Genomic DNA, 18,172 nt, shown 5'->3' on the forward strand with positions numbered 1-18,172 from the left:
GATAGGGGGGCGACTGGCACATAAGGGAGCTACTGGCACATGATAGGGGGGGCACTCTGGCTACTGGCACATGATGGTGGGGGGGCTCTTATTACTGGCACATGATTGGGGGGCATTTATGGGGGCTCTTATTACTGGCACATGATTGGGGGCATCTATGGGGGCACATCTTACTGGCACATGATTAGGGGGCATCTATGGGGGCACATCTTACTGGCACATTATTGGGTGGCACTATAGGGACATCTACTGAGGCTAAAAAGAAGGGGAATTTTATATGGGGGGGCTCTGTATAGGGGCATTTTATACTGTGACACATTATAGTGGGTACTATGGGGAAGGGGGGAGAGGAGCACTATGGGGTCATCTACGGGGGCACTAAGAAGGGGTATTTTATATTGGCACATTATGGGAACATTAGCTCAACTGGGGGCATTACAAGGGGGTATGTTTTGCACATTATAAGGAGAATTATTTCTACTGGGGGGCATTATGGTGGGCTTTATTACTCCCCCATGGTATGACCCCCTAGTAGCAGCACCAGCCTCTCCCTGCTCTGCTATCCCTCTGCCCATTCTCCAAATCCTTATTCTGAAATCTTTCTCATTAGGATAGAGCACATCAGCTCCGCCGAGCCCCCCAGCCAAGTGGTGAAGTGGCGTCCGAGATCCCCAAGGGCCAAGCCAAGTAATTGTAAGTTTTCATGTGAAATATGTTTATGTTATACACATATAGCATACACTATGCCACACAATATACAGTATACCTCTACACCAGCGGTTCTCAACCTAGGGGTCGCGACCCCTTTGGGGGTCGATCGGCCCTTTCCGGGGGGTCGCCTGAGGCTTATCGTAAAAACTCAAATCCGATGGTATATTCTAACCCCGAGGCGTTCCCATGGTGACAGGGACGCTTGCCTGGGGGTTAGAATATACAGGGCCACGCCGCTCACAGCAGTATATTTATAAACTAATCAGTAACTACTTTAACTTTAATCATTGCTCATTGCTGAGCTCTTTACATAGATTATAATTTATTTGGATATTGGATATCTTACTTTGTCTTAGCTCCGGTAATAGCAGGCAGTGCGGGGGGCGGCGCTCACTCACTGACGTCACGCGCCTGCTCCTCCCACTAGGCGGCGCAGGCGCGTGACGTCAGTGAGTGAGCACCGCCCCCCACACTGCCTGCTATTACCGGAGCTAAGACAAAGTAAGATATCCCATATCCAAATAAATTATAATCTATGTAAAGAGCTCAGCAATGAGCAATGATTAAAGTTAAAGTAGTTACTGATTAGTTTATAAATATACTGCTGTGAGCGTCGGGGAGGGAGATCTGTGGATGGCACTGTAGGGGGATCTGTAGATGGCAGTGCCATCCACAGATCCGCCTACAGTGCCATCCACAGATCCCCCCTCCCCTAAACAGTGCCATCCACAGATCTCCCCCCTAAACAGTGCCATCCACAGATCTCCCCCCTAAACAGTGCCATCCACAGATCCCCCCTAAACAGTGCCATCCACAGATCCCCCCCTAAACAGTGCCATCCACAGATCCCCCCCTAAACAGTGCCATCCACAGATCCCCCCCTAAACAGTGCCATCCACAGATCCCCCCTCCCCTAAACAGTGCCATCATGGCACTGTTTAGGGGAGGGGGATCTGTGGATGGCACTGTTTAGGGGGGAGATCTGTGTAAGGCACTGTTTAGGGGAGGGGGATCTGTGGATGGCACTGTTTAGGGGGGATCTGTAGATGGCACTGTATAGGGGGGATCTGTGGATGGCACTGTTTAGGGGGGAGATCTGTGGATGGCACTGTTTAGGGGAGGGGGGATCTGTGGATGGCACTGTTTAGGGGGGAGATCTGTGGATGGCACTGTTTAGGGGGGAGATCTGTGGATGGCACTGTTTAGGGGGGATCTGTGGATGGCACTGTTTAGGGGGGATCTGTGGATGGCATTGTTTAGGGGAGGGGGATCTGTGGATGGCACTGTTTAGGGGGGATCTGTGGATGGCACTGTTTAGGGGGGATCTGTGGATGGCACTGTTTAGGGGGGATCTGTGGATGGCACTGTTTAGGGGGGAGATCTGTGGATGGCACTGTTTAGGGGAGGGGGGATCTGTGGATGGCACTGTTTAGGGGGGAGATCTGTGAATGGTACTGTTTAGGGGAGGGGGATCTGTGGATGGCACTGTTTAGGGGGGATCTGTGGATGGCACTGTTTAGGGGGGATCTGTGGATGGCACTGTTTAGGGGGGATTTGTGGATGGCACTGTTTAGGGGGGAGATCTGTGGATGGCACTGTTTAGGGGAGGGGGATCTGTGGATGGCACTGTTTAGGGGAGGGGGGATCTGTGGATGGCACTGTTTAGGGGGGGATCTGTGGATGGCACTGTTTAGGGGGATCTGTGGATGGCACTGTTTAGGGGGGAGATCTGTGGATGGCACTGTTTAGGGGAGGAGGGATCTGTGGATGGCACTGTTTAGGGGGGAGATCTGTGGATGGCACTGTTTAGGGGGGGATCTGTGGATGGCACTGTTTAGGGGGGAGATCTGTGGATGGCACTGTTTAGGGGGGATCTGTGGATGGCACTGTTTAGGGGGGAGATCTGTGGATGGCACTGTTTAGGGGAGGGGGGATCTGTGGATGGCACTGTTTAGGGGGGAGATCTGTGGATGGTACTGTTTAGGGGAGGGGGATCTGTGGATGGCACTGTTTAGGGGGGATCTGTGGATGGCACTGTTTAGGGGGGATCTGTGGATGGCACTGTTTAGGGGGGATCTGTGGATGGCACTGTTTAGGGGGGAGATCTGTGGATGGCACTGTTTAGGGGAGGGGGGATCTGTGGATGGCACTGTTTAGGGGGGGATCTGTGGATGGCACTGTTTAGGGGGATCTGTGGATGGCACTGTTTAGGGGGGAGATCTGTGGATGGCACTGTTTAGGGGAGGAGGGATCTGTGGATGGCACTGTTTAGGGGGGAGATCTGTGGATGGCACTGTTTAGGGGGGGGGATCTGTGGATGGCACTGTTTAGGGGGGAGATCTGTGGATGGCACTGTTTAGGGGAGGGGGGATCTGTGGATGGCACTGTTTAGGGGGGAGATCTGTGGATGGTACTGTTTAGGGGAGGGGGATCTGTGGATGGCACTGTTTAGGGGGGATCTGTGGATGGCACTGTTTAGGGGGGATCTGTGGATGGCACTGTTTAGGGGGGATCTGTGGATGGCACTGTTTAGGGGGGAGATCTGTGGATGGCACTGTTTAGGGGAGGGGGGATCTGTGGATGGCACTGTTTAGGGGGGGATCTGTGGATGGCACTGTTTAGGGGGATCTGTGGATGGCACTGTTTAGGGGGGAGATCTGTGGATGGCACTGTTTAGGGGAGGAGGGATCTGTGGATGGCACTGTTTAGGGGGGAGATCTGTGGATGGCACTGTTTAGGGGGGGGATCTGTGGATGGCACTGTTTAGGGGGGAGATCTGTGGATGGCACTGTTTAGGGGAGGGGGGATCTGTGGATGGCACTGTTTAGGGGAGGAGGGATCTGTGGATGGCACTGTTTAGGGGGGAGATCTGTGGATGGCACTGTTTAGGGGAGGGGGATCTGTGGATGGCACTGTTTAGGGGGGATCTGTGGATGGCACTGTTTAGGGGGGAGATCTGTGGATGTCTTTGTGATTAATTACTCTGCTTTAATTATGTTCAATTTGTAGCAATAAAAATACATCCTGCATATCAGATATTTACATTACAATTCATAACAGTAGCAAAATTAGTTATGACGTAGCAAGGAAAAAAATGTAATGGTTGGGGGTCACCACAACATGAGGAACTGTATTAAGGGGTCACGGCTTTAGAAAGGTTGAGAACCACTGCTCTACACTGTGTAGGGGTTATACTGTTTATTGTACAGCATGGCACAGAGGTTATATTGTCCGGCATGGTGCAACCTCCATACATTTTATGTACAGTATACAGTAATCCGCCTTGCCATCTATGCTTTGAATCTGGTTTTATATGTTACTTGATTTTTGTACATTTACTTGCGTGTGCTAGTTGAGACCTGCTGTGATTGGCTTTTAGTTAGTTATTAAATGCTAACATGACAGTTTTTTGGTTTTGCACATTATTGATGATTGTATTTCATGACTACTCTTCTAAGGGTATTGCCTTCCTTTATACTGCAGTTCTCCTGTACCACTCTGCCTGCGACTTTTAGCAGTTTAAGCAGTAATTTATGATTTTCTTTTGCTCTCGAAAAATCTTGTGTTGAGCATAAAAAAAATAAAAAAAAAAATATGGTGAGACGGTTGCAAGTACTCTTCTGATATGATTTCATCGAGCAGTTTTTTTTTGTCGCCCTGAGAGAAATTTTACCTAGAAACTGCACTGGAATGGGAGCAGGGGCTGCACGTGCGTGGTGCTCTCCCATTCACTTCTATGGGAGTAGTGCTTGGTGGTGGGCGGACCCCTGGAAATCCAGGGTCCTCCAGCCACAGCTCTCTGCTCCGTTCTCGTTGTAGGTGCTCCGTTCTCGTTTATTTTTTCCTGACAATTTTTTTTTTTTATGAAGGCTTGTTTTTATGTTAAGTTGTATTATTATTTTTTTTTTGGGGGGGGGGGGGGGTAGTACATCTAATATACTGTATGGTATAACTTTGAAAAAAAAATTGGGTCCATGGCATTTTTCTCATTGCAGCATGCTCTTGGCATTGTATTTTTTCAAACACATGTTAAAAAAAATGTGGGACCAAGAAATTGCGACCAAAAAATGCTTGTAAAAAAACAAATTAATTTTGTGGTGTTTTTTCTTACAAGACCCAAAACATTATGTGTGAAGGATACCTAAATGGGCTGTCTGGTTTGCTACGCCCTGTTGCTAGGGAACCCAAAGACCAGCTGGTTTAATGTAAATTAATGATAACTGCTGGAAAGTTTGGAAATTTGTGATTATTTACTACTTAGCTGTAATTCTTTATGTTTCTCCTAACAGTGCAAACCTATCCTTTATATCAAACACAAAGTTCAAATCACAGTAAGATAATCTTTATATTTAAAGTTCATATTTTATGTGCCTTTAATACTATCCTAGATTGTCTATAATCATCAATCATTTTATGTACCTGTATGTGGACTAGTTTTATTGACTTGTTTTTTTTAATCTTATACGACAACATCATCACTTATAATTTCATGCAGTGTTGTGATGGAGAGATTTTATAGATTCAAATCACCAAAATTGACTTTTTTCCCTTATATGCTGACACTACTGAAAGAGGACCTGTCACCTGCAGTAGTGACGTGGCTTTCTCTCATCTCACCAAGCACAGTCCCTTACATTGTACAGCAGCTGTGTTTGGTATCACATCTAAACCCTATTTACTTCAATGGGGCTGAGCTGCGCCTGGGCCATGTGACCAATGAACATGACATCACATGGTCTAGGCAAAGGTGTGAGAAGGCCGCTTTATAGTCAATGGGCGATTGGGAAGTGGTTAAAGACTGGGCTTATTTCATCTTTGAATTTTAGATTTTTCTTCCCCATATTGTAATAGCCATAAGTTTTTTATTTTTCCGTTCACATAGCAACATGAGGGCCTATGAATTTTTTAATGGTACTATTTAACTTACCATGTCTTGTATTGGAAAATGGGAAAATAATTCTTTGTAGGCTAAAATTGAAAAAAGTTATTGGGGTTTTGACATTAAATTATTCACCATGCGCTATAAATGACATGCTGTGATGCAAAAATGAACGCAGCACTTAGGGGTTCTTCAGGAATTAAGAAAATAAAATTACTGAAAATACTTAAAAATTACTTTATTATAAATATATTCCCAAATACCTTTCATTAGTTATAATGGCTCATTTTGTCTAGGGCGTAATCATTAGGAGAAATAAAATGTCCGCCTCCTATTAGTACACACAAAACCTGTCCTAATCACACAGCAGGACAAGTTACTTCACCATACTGAGGTAAAGAGCTGCCTCGTCCTCTTCTCCTTCGACTGAGTCTCTATAGGAATGAAGTTCATGAGGAGACATGAAGTACAGACAGGCGGGCGGATAATGACCAGCAGCAGTTGTATGCAGTCTCCATTACCACAGTCTGTCTTCTCTGTACTTCATGTCTCCTCATGAACGCCATTCCTACAGGGATTCGGCCGAAGATCTTATCAGCTGTATTCAGGAGGAGGATGAGACATACCTCAGCGTTGTGAAGTAACTTGTCCTTCTGTGTGATTAGGACAGGTTTTGTGTGTAATAATGGGACAGCAGCCATTTTATTTCTCCTAATGATTGCTCCCTAGACAATACAAGACATTATAACTAATGAAAGGTATTTGGGAATATATTTATAATAGAGTAATATGTGAGTATTTTTATTTTTTTAGTTCCTAGAGAACCCCAGGATGTGAATTTTTTTAATTTTTCAAAATCGACAACTTTTATGAGGGCTTGTTTTTGTTGTGTTTTTTAGTGACACTATTTTTGGTTACATCTAATATACTGTATGGTATAACTTTAAAAATTTTTTGGAGGTGACTGTGTAAAAACATAGTAAGTTGACCATTGATTTTGGGATAGTGTTTTATGGCTTTCAGAATTAAATACACGTGATGTAATAACTTTATTCTGAGGATTAGTAATCTTAAACAGTTTTTCTGTCTCCACATTCAATGACTAAAGAGTTGTATGAGAGCTTGTCTTTTGTGGGATACATTGTAGTTGTCATTGGTGCCATTTTTGGGTACATAATGTATGACTCTGATCACTTTCATTGCATTTTTTGAAAGAGGCAATGAACAAAAGGCAGCAGCTGGGGATTTTGTGTAGTAATGTGATCATATTTTCTATGGATTGCTATGGACTTAGCAATATAAGGCTGCTTTCACATCTGTATTGCACCTGAATGCAGGACTTTTATCTCCTCTAATAAAAGAACATTCTACCAAACGAGAACCAAACGGATGTGTTATGGTTAATCTAAGTTGTAGTAAAACTGATAGGCTGCGTATTAGGTCCTGCCAAATAGTCATTGTACCATGGCAGACCCTAAGTTGTCATGACAACCCTCGCACCCCACATTGCATTCACATTGTAGAAGGGGCCGAAGGAAGAGATAGGCACTGTGGCTATTAGAGTGGGGTACCAGCTGTACAAGTGATGGTACAGACCATACTAATTAAAGCAGAAGCCTCACTATAAGAAACAAGTTTTTATTATTATTTTTTTTTTCTTGTTCCCTAGTTGTCTCAAGTCCATACTATCCTCAAATGTTTGGTAGGTATTTGTTACATTCAAGTGCTCAATAACTACTAATACACCTTTTGTCTGTTAGTCATTAAAGGAGTTGTGTCCACTAAGTTGTCCACTAAGTAGTCATTAAAGGAGTTGTGTCCACTAAACAAACATAAAATAATTAAAAAAATGTACAATACTCACCCACATCATCCCCCGCCTCTTTCAGTGCTGCCACTCTGATCCTTGACTGCAGCTATGACTTGTCCCTATACTCCATGTGACTGCTGCAGCCAAACACTGGCCTCAGTGATTTCATGCCTAATACCACTAAGGCCAATAATTGGGTACAGCAGTGTCCAGTACAGGCGTGTCATTGCTGCAACAAAGGAGATGACATCATGGCTGCAGGAGAGTGGAGGTGCTCAAATTAGTAGATTAAATGGAATAGTTTACCTACTTTTATTATGTTATGACAATTATTGGTTTGTGGGAATTTTAAGGGATTGTCTGGTAGTTTTAGAATTTTTCAGGGAGGAAGCCCAGCTCTGCAAGTCTGGTCCCTAGAACTTCTTTCTCCAGTAGGGCTCATTCACATGAACACGCCGTGTTTTGCGCAAAACGGACAAGAATAGGACATGTTCTATCTCTTTGTGGGGCCACGGAAGGGAGCAACAGATGTGGACATTGAAGTGAATGGGTCCGCATCCAAGCCACAAAAAATTCGGCTTGGATGCGGACCCACAACGGTCGTGTTAATGAGCCTTTAGACTGATAATAATATCACACTCATCATTCACATGACCCACCAAGCTAATCACCGAACTCAGCAGTGACATGATGTTTATGCACTCAATGCTGAGGCCAGTGATCAGCTGAGTGGTCACATGAAAGATGGATGTGGTATCATTGCTACTGATGCAAAGAGTACCGGAAGCTCCGGGCACCATACCTGCAGGGCTAGAACAAAGAAACCTGTAGCAGGTGAGTTGAAGCGATTGTCCACTTTCAGGGGCTTTTGGCCAGACACCCCGCCCCCGCCCCCTCACGTCGCCGACCCTGTAGAGGGAAGCATACATACCTGGTCCCTGCTGCAGGGTTCCGACTCCTGCAGATCTGATATTGATCACTAGGGTTGAGCAAATCGAAGTATCTGAAGCAGACTTCGACCCGAATTTCAGGGAAAATTCGATTTGCTGCGAAGCCAAATTTCCTCATGCTTCATAGTAATCAATCAGTTTTTCCTGAAACAGCGGTAAAAAAAATCATACTCACCTCACCCATTTGAGCGCGAAGAGGCTGCCGCAGCCATCTTAAACAGAAGTTAATGTGCAAAATCTTGTGTGCAGTGACGTTTGACGTCTCCACTCCAGCCAGCGTGATGCCATCATCATGCACTGTGCGAGATTTCGTTCAGGATATCAATCAAGATGGCCGCGGCAGCCTCTTTGCGCTCAAATGGATAAGGTGAGTATTTTTTTTTAACCGATTAATCAGTGATGAATGCAGCATCTCAGGGGTTTAATGACGGGCGGCAGCGCAATGGTCATTTCCTGTTCATTGCTTCCGCTACTTACAAAGAAATGCGCTTCGTGACAAAGTAATCAGTGATGGCCAGTTCGCCGTGTTCGCCCGCGAACACATGCGGGCTGCCATCTTAAATCACAAGTTCGGTGATGCACAGGTAAGTCCTTACCTGTGCCTGCGCTGCGAGCCGGTCTGAAACAAATGCGGTCACCGGGAGCAGGCAGTTCCGAGAACAGCCCGATGAAGGCCCCCGGCGGCTGTTCTCGGAACTGCCTGCTCCCGGTGACCGCATTTGTTTCAGACCGGCTCGCGGCGCAGGCACAGGTAAGGACTTACCTGTGCATTGCCGGACTTGTGATTTAAGATGGCAGCCCGCATGTGTTCGTGGGCGAACAATGCAAACTGGCCATCACTGAAAGTAATTAATCATGAAGTGAATTTCTTTGTGAAATTTGGCGAATTGAATTTTTCTAAACTTCGCTCATCACTATTGATCACCTATTCTGAGGACAGATCATCAATGTCTTTGCACTGTACAACTCTTTTAAGGGGTCTTATTCTACAACCCTGTGGGGGAGGTTTATCAAAACTGGTGTAAAGGAAAACTGTCTCATTTGCCCATAGCAACCAATCAGATTCCACCTTTCATTTTCCAGAGGAGCTGTGAAAATCAAAAGGTGGAATCTGATTGGTTGCTATGAGCAACTAAGCCAGTTTTCCTTTACACCAGTTTTGATAAATCTACCACTGTGGTTATACTGTGCTTTCTTAGAATATAGGGTGAGATTTATCAAAAGTGGTGTAAAGGAAAACTGGGTTAGTAGCTCATAGCAACCAATCAGATTCCGCCTATCACTTTCAAGAGATCCTTTGAAAAATGAAAAGTGAAATCTGATTGGTTGCTATGGGCAACTAAACCAGTTTTCCTTTACACCACTTTTGATAAATCTCCTCCATAGTCTATTTCTTAAAAATGACTTGTATATCTAGATATTTATTTCTAATAGTATGATTTCTATTAACAGTGGATTCTGACCCTCACTTTGTGATAAATGTTCCTCAAAAAAATGATGCGCTGTGCTTCAATATTCAGGAGAAGCCAGGTGTGATCCTGAATCTTGTCGAGGATAGACAACTAGGTATGGATTTTGGTTCTTGACCATTGGGAAAAGTGTAGTTTCTCTTTGTAAGTAAATCACTCTGCATGTCACTACAGAGATACTCCACCTTTAGGGCTCATGCACACAGCCGTTGATCGGCCGTTCCGTGAATTGGGGACCATAATTTGCGGTCCCCAATGCACGGGCAACATCCGTGGGGACTCCGCAGACGGATCCGGACCCATTCAAGTTGATCTGTCTGCACCGCAAAAAAATAGAATATGTTCTATTTTTTTGCGGTGCAGAGGCACGGAGAGAAACCTGTAGTGCTTCGGTGGGGTTCCGTGCCTCTGTTCCGCACCGGGCCTTACGGATTGCGGACCCATTCCAGTGAATAGGTCCGTATACGTGATGCGGGGTGCACGCGGCCGGTGCCCTTGTATTGCAGACCACAATACAGGCACGGCCGGGCAACAGCCATGTGCATGAGCCCTTATTCTCAGCATTTTGTGGGTCTGCAAAAAATGGTACAAGGCTTGTTAAATCTGGTGTTAAGCCTGAAAGTCATTCTTTTTAACCAAATCAAGAGCAGGCCATTTACCCCTTTCCTGGCCAGGTTCATTTTAATTTTTTAAATTTTTTTTAGTACATGCGTCTTCGAAAGCTATTTTTTTCTGTTTGGTTATGTAAATAATTTTTGCACCTTTTTTCGGTCATGCGTGGAGTTTTATTTTTATGTCATTTTTATTTTAGTTTTCTTAAAAGATACTTATATGTTTCTAGTTAAGATTTTTGCATCATTTGTTAAACAGTATCCTGAAGGCAGTATATATTTTTTTGCTTCCATTAGGTATTGCAGTCAATGGGGAACTAATTGGAAACAAGAAAGTCAATAACATCACATCAAATGAAACCTATTTTGGAAGATTTGGAATCATAAACAGAGGGATGAAGATAAGAATTGAGGTTACCACTGACAAAATCACAGTCCTGAGCCATAAAAACAAGAAAACCTTCTCATGGCATACAACAGGCTCTGTAAGCAAAGATGGGTAAGAAACATAATACTGTAATGTTCCTATAGACGATCTCTAAACCACAACCCTTTTTGAGGAGATGCCACAATAATCAGCAGATTGATGGCGGTTGTGCTCCAGGAAGTTGTGACCACCCACAGATAACTTCATACCTGGGGTCTTAATTGCAAATGCAGTGGTTGGGCTTGGGGTGGTCCCAATGCTACTTTGGGTTCCCAGACATAGTTGATGTGTCACCATGTGTTGCTACTCTCTGGAGGGCATGGTAAGGTCTTGTGCACCCCAGTGAGAAATACGTTCAGATAGTCAGGGTTTGCAGTAAACCAGTGGTGCTTCTTTATTGGAGGTACTCAAGTACAAAACAATACAGGCAAGGCAAAATGGCTGGTGGCCCTGGGTTTGTGGCTCAGTTGCCCAGTTGGTCCTCTGGTCAAAGGGCTTGTGACACAGGGTCTCGGGCAGAGTATCCACGTCTCAGCGAACATCCTCTGGTCACTCGTGCAGTCTCTCAGAGTATCTTCTACTAAACACTGGTCCCTATCTGAGGACAAACTGCTCTCCTTATATACAGTTTCTAACTGAAATAGAACCTTCTAGTGGGAGGGGTGGAGTGGAAAATCATTGCCCAAACAGATAAAATGTTGCAATTTCAGTCTGTCATAGACTTGTATAAAGTTTCAATACAAGTCTATAGGAATGACTATCAGTTCTTACAGACATAAACAAATCTTCAGACATAAACAACAGAGCTAAACCAGACAGTCAATGTGTCTGTTTTTTTTTTTAAATCTCCAAGACTTTATAATAACTGTGGAAGATTTCTAACTTCATGCAACAGTGCATATGAAGTGCAGGATATATTACAATAAACATAAACAATGCAGTTTAACAATATAAATCAGTAAAGGTGCACACAACAGCATAAATCAAAATGCAAGCTAACCCTTCCAAGTGCACTAAAGTAAAGAGATGATGACTTTGTGTAGTAGCTATAGAGGAAAATGTCCACAAAACGTCTATAGTCCAAAGTACCCTTGCTCCAGGGCACTATATTAAGGGTTGTCTCACTTCAGTAAGTTGCATTTATCATGTAGAGGAAGTTTATACAAGGCACTTACTAATGTACTGTTATTATCCAGATTGCTTCCTTTGCTGGCTGGATACATTTTTTCTATCACATTATATACTGCTTGTTTCCATGGTTACAGACTAAATGCAATCCATCAGTGGTGGTCGTGCTTGCACACTATAGGAAAAAGCGTCAGCCTATCTGGTGGCTGGGACCATGGGAGCGCAGGTAGGCTGGTGTTGTTTCCTATATTGTGCAAGCACGACCACCACTGATGGATTGCAGGGTGGTCTGTAACCATGGAAACGAGCAGTGTATGATGTGGTGGAAAAAAGAATGAAGCCAGCAAAGAAAGCAATATGGATAATAACAATATATTACTAAGTGGGTTGTATTAACTTTCTCTACATAATAATTGCCACTTACTGAAGTGAGACAGCCCGTTTAAGTCATTTGATCCACTGGAATGGTCAACCTACTGGGTATGGTGGGAAGACCTACTGGATGCTTCTTCCTCATGCTGGTTATTAGAGAAGTAGCCAATTTTTATATGAAAACAGCAGACATTATGTCACACATTTCAGGTGAAAGAATCTGTACCAATATATTTTTTACTGTTCCAGGTTTATTTTGGTGGTCAACAAAGGAAGTAATGTGACCTTTTCATTCGGAGAAGGAGCAACATTTGTTATAATTCTGCATGAAGTTTGGAAAGGTCACCCTCTCCACAGGGATTTCTTAGGTTTTTATACCTTGGATCATCATACATTTTCTGAAGGAGTCCATGGACTGCTAGGTAACATTTGTTTCTGTGTTCTAATCTTTGGTGTTTGTGCACGCCCTTAAAATGGACATGACAAATGTATATTCCGCTTCTTCAGTGGTCTTCCTGTTCCCTTCCTGTAAACTTTCACATGGAGAGGTGCACGTGTGCTGCTGCAGCCAATGATTTGCCTGAAGTCATGCACACGAGCATATTTTTTTTCCGTGTCAATTCCATATTTTTTTTTGCGACCTGTATGCGAAACTGTTCACTTTAATGGGCCGTAAAAAAAGTGAAAATGACTCTGCATGCATTCCATGTCTGCATGGCCGTTCCGCCAAAAAATAGAACATGTCCTATTCTTGTCCACATTACGGACAAGGATAGGACTATTTTATTAGGAACCAGCTGTTCCGTTCCTCAAAATGCGGACCGCCATTATCCGTGTTTTGAATCCAACAGTCGCCTGCATGAGCCCTTATGGTGACGTGCTCAAGCAACAGGTGACTGCTGGGTCAGGGCTCTAGCGGTGCACTTTACGCCATCCATCCAGAAGTTTACAATTGTACAACCTCGGGGTGATCACAGCACTCAACAACAATCTGGCTGTTGTTGGTGCTCGTCTGGATAAGTTCCTGGCTCCACCTCAGGAACAACACTTAGTATAATCAGAAAGAAACCTCGGCGCCGGCGTTCTTTCCACGTGGGCATAACTAGGCCTAATGAAGGGCTATTGTTTAGTCCGAAACGTTGCCATAATTTGTTGTGCATCATGTCCGGCTGAATAAAACTCACAAATTACTTCATCATATCATCTGGAGTGCTGTCTGATCATACTAAATCCATCCAGAAGTTTACAAGATGGAGACTGCTAAAGAAAGCTGCAGAGAGCAGGTACGTATAATCTTTTTCAACATTTACCGTACATCAGGCTTCAGTCGCCAGTTAAAAAGTTGGACATCCCCTTTAAGGTTTTGTATTCAGCTTTTCAGAAACTGAATCCATTCCAAAAATTTATGCATTGCATGCATAAAAAAAAAAGAAAGGATCCATTTCTACTTGGAAACAAGGCAAGTGAGTGGCTGACTCTTTGGTGTGTCAGACTTTATTCAGATGTCAGTGATTCATGTATGTTCTCCATGGACAGCACATGTTATTAATTTTAATGTACACATCAGTGGTCTTTCACAGACCGTAGACATGTGAATAGGGCCTAAGTGGGAGAAAAGTCATCTTTTTTTCATGTTTTTTTTTTTTTAAAGAGGACCTTTCCCTGGATTTTTTTAATTCTAGATACATACCTTACCTGATGCTGCCCCCCTGAATGTGTTTTTTAAATATCGCTCCTGCGCCCCGTTGTGCCCCCCTGTAGTTTTCCCGCCAAGAATGTTAATACTGAGCATCGGTACAGGGAGGAGGAAACGCCAGGGTTTCTCAATGGGCGTCTCCTTATCCCTGGCTGTGCCGCGATCCAATCACAGCAGAGAGAGTCACAGCCAGGGAGAAGGTGAGCTTTTTTTTTTTCTCCCTCTTTAATGCATCTAAAAAAATTTGCTGGATTGCGACAGAAAATTCTTTATCCAATTTTTTACTGGATGGAAAATGGTTCTGTGTGGCTTTTTGGCACAGACTCTGCTCATCACCAAAAGAACACCATACCCACAGTGAAGCATGGTGGTGGCAACAATATGCTTTGGGGCTGTTTTTCTTCAGCTAGAACTGGGGCCTTAGTTAAGCTAGAGGGAATTATGAACAGTTCCAAATACCAGTCAAAACCTTAAGGCTTCTGCTAGAAAGCTGAACATGAAGAGGAAATTCATCTTTCAGCATGACAACGACCTAAAGCATACATCCAAATCAACAAAGGAATGGCTTCACCAGAAGAAGATTAAAGTTTTGGAATGGCCCAGCCAGAGCCCAGAAATAAATCCGATTGAAAATCTGTGGTGTGATCTCAAGAGGGCTGTGCACAGGAGATGCCCTCGCAATCTGACAGATTTGGAGTGTTTTTGCCAAGAAGAGTGGGCAAATCTTGCCAAGTCAAAATGTGCCATGCTGATAGACTCATACCCAAAAAGACTGAGTGCTGTAATAAAATCAAAAGGTGCTTCAGAAAAGTATTTTTATATTTTTTCTTTCCTCTACCTAAAAGATTTTAGTTTGTTTTTCAATTGAGTGGTACAGTTTATAGGTCACATTAAAGGTGGAAAAAGTTCTGAAATGATTTATCTTTGTCTCATTTTTTTACATCACAGAAACCTGACATTTTAACAGGGGACTTTTTATATCCACTGTATATATGTATGGTATTTAAAGATTCTGTTCATATAGCTTTCTTATAGCAATGGAGTAGACCAATGTTTCTGCAAAGTAGAATAGAATAGCCAATGTATCAGTCCTATATAGTGCCTCTATGGGCTAAGTGAATAGGACTACACATAACATTAGTCTTGTCCCACTTGCTATTTAGTTAGAAAAGGTGATAGATTAACAGTGATGGCCAGTTTGCAGTGTTCACCAGCAAACACATGCGGGCTGACATCTTGACTCACAAGTCCGGCAATGCACAGGTAAGTCCTTACCTGTGCCTGTACCGGGAGCCGGTCGGAAACAAATGCAGTCACCAGGAGCAGGCAGTTCCGAGAACTAAAGGCCCCCGGCGGCTGTTCTTGGAACTGCCTACTCCCGGTGACCGTATTTGATTTCAGACTGGATTGCGGCACAGGCACAGGTAAAGGCTTACCTGTGCATCGCCGGACTTGTGAGTCAAGATGGCAGCCCGCATGTGTTCGCTGGCGAACACTGCGAACTGGCCATCACTGTAGATTAATACACAGGACACTTACCTGAGCTAACCGAATAGGATAAATATTGGATTCTTATCTGTGCATAATTCTAACGCCCATTCACACTGTCAGTATTTGGTCAGTGATTTCCATCAGTAAATGTGAGCCAAAACCAGAAGTGGAGCCTCACTGACTGTGTGAATAAGGCCTTATGTTTTCTAAATAATGGCCAGGGGGCATTCTTTTTTAGAAAATTGGTGAGCGCAGGGCAAGACCTTATTCACACAGTCAGTGTATTTGTAGTGGAACCTACAGAGAGATAAGGCATAATGGAAAGATTTGCACTTGTTCTGTGTTTCTGATTTGCACTTGGTTTTGGCTCACAATCACTGATGGAAAACACTGACCAAACATTGATGTGTAATAAAAAGGGGGTAAGATACAAGTTTTGGTGCAAATCAAATGACACCAGAAATGTATGTCAGTGTAGATTTCATTATCTGGAGCACAGATCTTTCGAAGTGCATCTTGCGCCCGCATTTTATTTAATTAAGACTGGCAAGAGGCACCAGTCTTAATAAATTCCTCCGAATATGTTCATTATTTTAAGTCTTGTGTCTAAATATTACACTTATGTGTTTTTCAGTCATTCTTGTATCAGTTGACCTCTTTTGTAATGTTTTGCTTTTCAAGGACAATTTTTTCATGGAATCAGTTATGAGATTTCCAGTGTTCACAAAACGGATAATCCGGACAAACCAGATGCAACAATGAAATTGAAGAACAAGCTGCTGACAGTGACCAGGTAAGAAATATTTACATGCGAAGATATGCTGGCACATCGCTGACAGGTCCAGAGTACATCATGGATGCCTTAATTTGAGGGTCCATTCACACATCCGCAATTCCATTCCGCATTTTGCGGAACGGAATTGCGGGCCCATACATTTCTATGGGGCCGCATGACGTGCGGCCCTGATCGGAATTGCGGACCCGCACTTCCGGGTCCGCAATTCCGATCCTGAAAAAAATAGAACATGTCCTATTCTTGACCGCAATAGCAAACAAGAATAGGCATATTCTCTTAGTGCCGGCAATGTGCGGTCCGTAAAATGCGGAACGCACATTGCCGCAGTCCGTGTTTCGCGGATCCGTGGATCCGCAAAACACACATGGATGTGTGAATGGACCCTAATAATGAGGACACCTCAATCTAGAGTCCTAAATTCATGAAATGTAGCCCAGGAGTTGAATTAAAGTCTATTTTTATACCGAGCAATTATTGCTAACTTTCCAATGTTCAGAAGGATAATCAATCAATGTAAATGTGTAAAAGATCAGCTATAAGCAATCAAAACTGGTGTAAAGGAAAACTGGCTTAGTCTACTTTCGCACTCGCGTTTTGGTTTCCGTTTGTGAGATCTGTTCAGGGATCTCACAAGCGGTCCAAAACGGATCAGTTTGCATTTTAATGCATTCTGAATGGATAAGGATCTGCTCAGAATGCATCAGTTTGCCTCCGTTCTGTCTCCATTCCGCTTTGGAGACGGACACCAAAACGCTGCTTGCAGCGTTTTGTTGTCCGTCTGACGAAACTGAGCCAAACAGATCTGTCCTGGCACACAATGTAAGTTAATGGGGATGGGTCCGTTTTCACTGACACAATCTATCACAAAAGAAAACGTATCCGTCCTCCATTGACTTTCAATGGTGTTCAAGACGGATCCGTCTTGGCTATGTTAAAGATAATACAAACGGATCTTTTGTATGAAAGTAGCCTTAGTTGTCCATAAGCAACCAATCAGATTTATCCTTTCCCTTTCCAAAGCAGCTTTGAAAAATGAAAGGTGGAATCTGATTGGTTGCTATGAGCAACTAAACAAATTTTTCTTTGCACCAGTTTGATTTATTTCCTTTTATGAGTTTATTGTCGGCAAAAATCCTACAGGCAAATTATTGTTCTGCTTGTGTGATAAGGCAAATTGTTACAGCTAAATGGATGTTATACAGCTTTATCTTAGTACACTGTATTATAACTCAAATAGCCATTCCAGTGATAGGGAATAGCATACTTACCAACCTTTCAGTTAAAATACGGACTTATAAGCCCGACCCCTGGGAATGCCCCACCCATGCCTGGAAACACCCACTTATGGGCAAGGTTTTCTGTTAACCCAATTTTCGCCCCGGGACAGCGCAAAGTTGCTGGGACTGTCTCCGAAAATCAGTAACAGTCCAGTCAAATTCGGGACAGTTGGCAGCTATGGAATAGGCTATGCTTGGCTCTACTCCGTTAAAGGAGTGTTCCAGTTACATCATGTTATCCCCTATGCACAGGAAATAGGATAACTATTAAATTGGTTGGTGTCCAACCGCTGGAATCTATACAGATCATGAGAAGAGGGGGCCCATACCTTGTAGGGACCCCTAAAATGAATTTACATACAGCAGATCTCCTCCACAGAGATCGCTAATGCCATTGCTCATCCCCATACAGAATCATAGTTTGCTGGCAGAGTGTTGTTTAGATGGCACGATCTGCTACTGGCAAATGATGATTTAGGTGACTGCATCAAAGATTCAATTACCGGGTAATCAGTGGCGCCTTTGCACTGGGAGATTATCACCTACGAACGCATG

At 43.6% G+C, this 18,172-nt stretch overlaps 1 protein-coding gene across 1 annotated transcript in view; it reads left to right on the plus strand.

The window, feature by feature from the left end:
• LOC120978606 (inter-alpha-trypsin inhibitor heavy chain H3-like) overlaps positions 1 to 18,172 on the plus strand; it is a 135,755-nt gene that overhangs the window by 114,873 nt on the left and 2,710 nt on the right. The window contains exons 17-22 of the mRNA XM_040406851.1: positions 5,001 to 5,042; positions 7,260 to 7,292; positions 9,803 to 9,916; positions 10,728 to 10,929; positions 12,607 to 12,779; positions 16,226 to 16,337. Coding sequence (XP_040262785.1) covers positions 5,001 to 5,042; positions 7,260 to 7,292; positions 9,803 to 9,916; positions 10,728 to 10,929; positions 12,607 to 12,779; positions 16,226 to 16,337 — 676 coding nt within the window. The remainder of the gene's footprint in view (positions 1 to 5,000; positions 5,043 to 7,259; positions 7,293 to 9,802; positions 9,917 to 10,727; positions 10,930 to 12,606; positions 12,780 to 16,225; positions 16,338 to 18,172) is intronic.

Source organism: Bufo bufo, chromosome 9 (genome assembly GCF_905171765.1).
Source record: "Bufo bufo chromosome 9, aBufBuf1.1, whole genome shotgun sequence".
In the NCBI taxonomy this organism is placed as follows: domain Eukaryota; kingdom Metazoa; phylum Chordata; class Amphibia; order Anura; family Bufonidae; genus Bufo; species Bufo bufo.